General features: G+C 30.8%; 1 protein-coding gene across 1 annotated transcript in view; it reads right to left on the bottom strand.

Annotated features, from left to right (window-relative positions):
- Window positions 1–4,963: 4,963 nt before the first annotated feature.
- Window positions 4,964–7,076, bottom strand: part of LOC105117231 (P-loop containing nucleoside triphosphate hydrolases superfamily protein) — a 5,740-nt gene continuing 3,627 nt past the window's right edge. The window contains exons 6-7 of the mRNA XM_011014816.1: window positions 6,589–6,668; window positions 4,964–6,499 (exon numbers count right to left, since the gene is read on the bottom strand). Coding sequence (XP_011013118.1) covers window positions 5,347–6,499; window positions 6,589–6,668 — 1,233 coding nt within the window. The 3' untranslated portion in view covers window positions 4,964–5,346. The remainder of the gene's footprint in view (window positions 6,500–6,588; window positions 6,669–7,076) is intronic.

Below are 7,076 nucleotides of genomic sequence, written 5' to 3'. Positions count from 1 at the left end.
TTTTTCATAATACAAAACAATACACAATCCAGTAAAATCCATGTTAAAACTTTAGATTAAGCTTAATGGCAAGAGATGCAAGTTTTCCCTTTACCTCTCTCTCCTTTTCTTTCCCTTTTTGAACCCTCCTCTCAAACAACCATTCCTGTAGTTTTTTCTTCAATTTCCTAGCTTAATCTCCTTCTAAGCCCTTTTTTATTTTTTTATTTCAAGTGTTTACTTGGTATTTTTAAAGAAAGTTGAACAAAACCTTCCCCTTTTCTTCTTCTCCCAATGGTTGGCCACTCTTGGCTTCTTTTAAAATCCAAAACTGTATTTATATCAATCAATATCCTGCAAATTATGACCATGCCTTTTCTTTTAATTTTGGGTACTTTTCCTTTAACTAGAATCCTGTTTTGTTAATGTTCTTAAAAATATATCGTATTTGAAAGTCTTAGTCCTTAAAACTCATTTCTACACTAATTATCACTGCCTTATTTATTTTATCACCATTTTATTTTATTTTATCTTATTTTAACTAGAGATTTACAAAAACCATGATGAAAAGACCAAAACATCACTAGAGAATAGTTTTGTTAATTTTGAATTCTGGGGTGATAAGTAATTTAATTTTAATTAAAAATGAAAAAGACATAAAAGCCCTTATGCTTAAGCCACTAGTTTTTTGTTCCCAAAGTATTTAAGTAATTTAGTTATTCTAAAAAAGGACTAATTTACCTCTAAACAATTTGAAAATGACATTAAATCATGAAAAAAAGACACATTCTACCTCCAAATCCTAATTCGATGGTTCTTTAAGATAGAGAAAAATTCATAAGAACACTATTTGAATAAATATTGTTCATTAGCTCATGTTATGCTATGAGTTGAATCAAAAGTATTTTTAGCATAAAAATATCTAGGTATTGCTACTTTTTTTTAATATAAATATTAAGACGATATCATATTGGATGAATTTATATTAACTTGGGTTAATTACCAATCCGCTTGTTAGGTCATGAAACTATGTTAACCACTATAGAAAACAAATTTAAATAAATTATAAAGTCTAATTTTCAATAAATCCAATATTGAAAGATACAATTGTAAAAAAATAATTAAAAAAATAACTCGAGTCAACTTGGGTTAACCTGTCAAACTTGTATCTCAGGTCATGAGATGAGAATAACCGAATAGAAAGTAAGTTGAAATAAATTATGAAGCTCAATTTCTAATAAATCAAATCTTGAAAGATAAAATTTAAAAAAAAAAAGTAAATAGGATACAAAAAAAATAACTCGAGTCAACCGGAGTTAATCTGTCAAAACTATGACTCGAGTTATAAGATAGGAAAAACCTTATAGAAAGCAAACCAAAATAAATGATAAAGTCTAATTCTCAATTAATTCAATGTTAAAAGATAAAATTGAGAAAAAAAATCAATTAGAAAAAAGGAGATAAAAACTCGAGTCAACTAAATTAATCTGTTAAACTTGTAGTTTGGATCATAAGACTGATATGATTTTATAAGAAAACTAAAAAATAATTATGAAACTCAATCTCCAATAAACCTAATATTGAAGGATTAAGTTTAAATTGAAAAAAAAAACATTGATTGTAAAAAAAAAAAAAACCATTACAATGAATAATGTTTTTGTAAGGAGGGATACTATAAAACCCCTAGCTCTTTTAGTTTTTTTATTAACTAGATTTGTGGTTCGTGTTTTTTCATGACCTGAGTAAAATGTTTATCAACATAAAAAGTAAATGCTAAGGGAAACAAAATATGAGACCCAAGTCATTAGTGTAATTGATAATTTAAATAATATGATTAAAATGCAACAAAAAAAATAAATAGGAAATAAAAAATGACAAAAAAAAGATAAAATAATATGATTAAAATGCAACAAAAAAATAAATAGGAAATAAAAAATGAAAAAAAAAGATAAAAAAAACCCAGTTTGAGCCCGTCTGGATTATAAAACAACTCGATGTTGAAGGGCAAAACCAAAAAAAAAATTAAAAAAAAAAGACAACAAAAAAATCCCCTAGTTAAATCGGGTTAACACGCGAACTTCGCAACTATAAATATAAAATTGTGATAATCTCATAAAAAAAATACATAAAACTATAAATATAAAATTGTGATAATCTCATAAAAAATGCATACAAAATTTCGAATATCAATTCCTGGTAAATCAAATGAGAACATGATAATTCCACAAAATAAAAAATGAAAAGAAAAAAGTGAAGCTCACTCTTTAGCAAATAAAATGTTGAAAACTAAACACTAATATATATATCATTTGAAAAATGTCTAAGAAAACTCAATCCAAGCCCATTCAGGTCAAGATAAGAAATCTCTGACATAATCTTATACCAAGGTGATCATGTTCAAAAGTAAATTAAATAAAATCATGAAGCTTAATTGTTGAACAATTTAATATTAAAGGATGAAAAAAAATTTAATTTAAAATAAAAAAATATGAGTCAATTTGGGTTAATTCGCAAACCCCACAACCATGAAAATCATGAAATCTTTGAACTGAGTTCTATCAAGAAGCTTAGATCTCAACCAATTTAATTTTAAAGGATAAAATGTGAAAAAATATCAAATTAAAAAACTTGTGAAAGGAAAAAAAATATAGTAATAAAAAGAACGAGAATCAAGTTTAATAGAAAAAAACACTCATGGATGATTAAATTGAAAAAATGATCAGGATAACCTAATAGAAAGAGAAGGAAAAAAAATAAAAAGACTGTTTTTCAATAAATCAAATGTTGAAAGATTAAATTAAAATAATTGAATTTAAAAAAAATCTAAAAAAGTCAATTTGTGTTAACCTTTCAAATCGATAACTCTAGTCATGAACCTAAGACTAACCTTATAATAATAAAAAAGATTTATGAGTTTACCTACCGCGACCATGGGTACATGATCAGGATGACCCAATAAAAATGAAAGGAAAATAAAGGTAAGAAGATTAATTTCAAATAAATTAAATATTAAAAGATAAAATTAAAATAAATCAATTTAAAAGGGAAAAAAAAGAAGAAGAAGTTAATCTACATTAACCTTTGAAATCCTATAGAAGGAAAACTGTAAAAAATAATAAAGCAAAGATCCAATAAAAAGATAAAAAAAAATAGCTTTAAAAAACAGGAAAAAAGAACTAAGCCAATTTGGACAAACCTCTTAAACCCAATTTAATCTCTAAAACTCACAACCCTTGAAATCCTTGAATTGGATTCAAACAAGAAGTTTAATTTTCAACCAATTTAACTTTGAAATATAAAATCATGAAAAAAAATATCAATTTTAAAAACTTTTCAAAGAAAAAAAATATAGTAACAAAGCGAATGAGGATCAAATTTTATAGGAAAGAAAAACCTTAAAAATAATCCCAAAAAAATAAATAATAACCAAAGAATGAAACCAAATTTAAAAGATAAAAAATAAAAATATTGTGAAATTGGAAAAAATAGTAATTTTATAGCTTATTGAAAATTAAAAAATAGTAATAAGCAATAAGAATCAAATATGAAAGATTAAAAAATAAAAAGGGGATGAAATTGAAAATATTTATAATTTCATGGTTTATTTAAAATAAAAAAATAATCAAAATAACAAAAATCAAATGTGAAAGAAAAAGAAATTGAAGGGTTGATTTGAATTTTTTTAAGGGTTGGTGCTAAATTTGAGGAGGAGAGGGAGAGAAATGAAAAAAAAAAACTGTTATTGATGTCAAACTTGAGATGTGTTTAGGGCATGTGTTGTCCTATCGCGTCGGGAACGTTGAGACCTTTCAAATGTCACAACCAAAGTTAGTGTTTGGTAGCCAAACAGCGCTACACGCATAGCAAGGATTTTTTAAATAATATTTAATATATGTTAATTATTAAAATATCTTCAATTAATCTTTAAATCTACAATAAAACCAATGTAAAATGACAAAAAAAAAAAATTCATTGTGAAAGGGTTATTTTGATTATTTTTTTGAGGGTATCAAAGTAATTATACTATATGGAAAAAAATGAAAAAGTCCAAAATGCCCCTTAGTAATAGGTATTCTATTTTTTTAATCTAAGGTTAAATTAGTAATTTTACTTTACAATAAAAAAGAAATAACATTCTAACCCTATATAATTTGCTGAAGACAACTATGTAATTATAAAAAGATGACTTTGCCCCTAATATCTAGCCCAAAGGTTTTTTAAGTCAAGGGCAATTTTATCATAATTCCAATTAATAATGAAGTGTTTCTTGAACTATAATAACTTTTTTTTCTCTTTAATTTTTTTATTTAATGTGCAATAAAAGACAAAAAAATCATTTTAATCTTATATAATTTGTAAAAGATAATTTTGTAATTATAAAAAGACAATTTTATCCCTAATTTCTAGCTCAAAGTTTTTTGAGTCAAGGATAATTGTCATTTCACAATTGAATAGTAAAATGTCTCTTCGATTATAATAACTTATCCTTCTCTTTTAGTTCTTTTTAATAAAAAATTAATAACTAATAACGTTAATGTTAATAATAGTACATGATCTACATAATTTGTTTCCAGCCTCATCTTTGTCCTCGGAGACTGGAGTCTTCAAACCACTAGGCTCTGTCTTAGCCCTTCGTCATTAGATCAAAAATCCAGTCATGGGTCTACCATGGCCTAGTTGCATTATGCAGTTATGAAGAATTGAAGCTTAGGCCAAACCCACCCATTAACACGGGGCAGAACGCAGGGGGAAGGCTTTCATGAATAAAAAAACTGGAAAGTCATTGAGAACTTGAGATTTTGGAAAGTTTCTGTATTTAGTATTAGGGTTTAGTTCGCTTGGATTTTTAACTATTCTACACTACAATAAACAACTGAATACGTGTGCTTGCTATGTATAAAAAAGAATTAATGAAAGAATTATTTCCTTTAGATAAATCAAACACTGTGAAAGATGCGTTCTAATAATACCTCTTTTTGATGAATAAAACAAAAATATTGTGGAGTTCTTGAGTCAAAAGCTAAAATAAATAAAAAAAATCCATCAATTAGTCTTCAGAATCTAGCTGCTTAAAATAGTTTTTTTTTTTTTTCCATGCATAAGAGGCTGGGTACAAAATTACAAAATATTTTACGACCAATTCCCATCATAGAAATATAATCATTCTATCGCTTTTTGCAGACGCGCAGGAGCTCTACAGACTTCGATAACACTGGTGCTCAAGCTACTCTTTCCTTTTCCTTGCCCCTCGGTCACAGAGCTGACCTCTAGGCGTCAAGCCGTCGACCATAAATATGCAGCAACGACAGGAGAGACAAGAATGATAAGGGAGGAAGGTAATATAAATACCTGCGCTTATTTGTTGCCTTACCCAGTCTTGAGAGGACCTGTGTTCACCGATTTCTGGAAGACTCTTACAACCGGCATTCCATCACCACCATCATTTTCAATCCTCCATGATCGATCCTTTTTCTTCTGAGGCTTCTTGTGATGCTTGTGCGAGGCTGAGGCTGAGGCACTTGGCTTCTTAACGGTAACCTTCTTGTGAGCAAGTCCATTGGCCATGTCAAATGAATTAAGATCATCCAGCACATGCTCAAGGGCAGGTGTATTTTTGCCATCATTTTCAGCTGGGTTTTCAGTATCAGATGAATCTGACTGGTGTGTTTCGGACAAGCTGGGCCCCGCATCATCTTGATTGCTTCCTTCCTTATCAGATATTCCCGGGGGAATCTCATGGTGAGTTAGCTTCCCATCGATGTAATCCTTCAGAATTTGACGGGCAGCTCTGGTTTCATCAGGCAATCCACTGGATGCTACATACCCTCGAGAAGCACAATATGTCCTCAATAATTCTGATGCCAAAGGAGGCCGGGACTGAGACTCGTATGGCTTAGGTTTTGGCAGGTTTATTTTGTAGACATCCTCGATGACACGCCTTGGAACTCGGTTTGCTACAACCTGCACAGCCTCCCTGTGCTCTGTCATTCGATCAATTGGCAACACCCCTGAAGCAATCATTTCATATCTTGAGCTTGAAAAGGAAGGGAAAACTAATCCTGGGCAATCACATAAGGTCAACTTCTCAGACATTATGAGTGTTTGGAAATGCTTTGTCTTCCCCGGAGTAGAGGTGACTCCTGTTCGCTTCTGGCCCACCAAGGCATTGATTGTGGAGCTTTTACCCACATTCGGATACCCAACAAAACCCACTACCACATGCGTGGGAGCTGAATTGCCTGCAACATTTCTGCCAGAAGACTGAAAATTAGATGGGCCTGAGCCACTGGAGACTGATTTGCTCCTGATTCTGACTATTGTTTCTGCCTCACACTGTAAACGGGCCAAAAGCTCATCCCTTCCATAAATTTTTGTATCAGGGTCATCCATCTCTTGCAGGGTAGCTTGTTCATCCCAGGGGCCCTGAAGTATTTTCCCCTCAAGAACTGCAGTAGCAGCCTTGGCTGACCAGAATAGATAAAGAATCCCGAGATAGCGAAAATAATCTGCCCATTTCTGCCTGTGGGTGAAGCCAGTAACTCGAAACTTTAAGAGATTGCAGAAGGGTAGAATCAAGTAACATCAACAGAGACCTGCTAGTGTGGTTACCTGACTGAAAAAGGTAAAAGATCAGCCTTGTTTACAAGGAGTAGGGTCCTTTTGTGTTCATCAATCTCCCGTGCATATGCCTGCATCAAACATAATATCAAACTCAAACTCATGCTGCACTGCACCATCTAGCATAAAAACTTCTAGCTAATAAAGAAGGGAAGCAGAAAAAGTCAAGCGAAAGTTTGACTGTAATGTCAACATCTAACAATTTCTTCTTTAATTTTCCATCTAATAATTATCTATGACCTCTTAATGAGGTCCAATGAATGTCCAACATCAACTGTTCTATAAATGTGCTTTAAACCAACAGACTATGCCTCCTCTTCAACAACTAAATGGACTCAAGTTGTTGAAAGGATACATATCCCATATCAAACTCCTCTATGTCAAGGAGATTTCCCTTAATTTGGGAGTGTCCTACACCAATAATCTTATCTCTATGAAAATGATGGGCACGTAAGTAGGGAGTAGAAATGATGCCGGGG

This window comes from Populus euphratica, unplaced genomic scaffold (assembly GCF_000495115.2).
Source record: "Populus euphratica unplaced genomic scaffold, PopEup_1.0 scaffold1235.1, whole genome shotgun sequence".
In the NCBI taxonomy this organism is placed as follows: Eukaryota; Viridiplantae; Streptophyta; class Magnoliopsida; order Malpighiales; family Salicaceae; genus Populus; species Populus euphratica.
The sequence above is the reverse complement of the archived record's forward strand: the minus strand, read 5'-3'. Positions and strand labels throughout refer to the sequence as shown.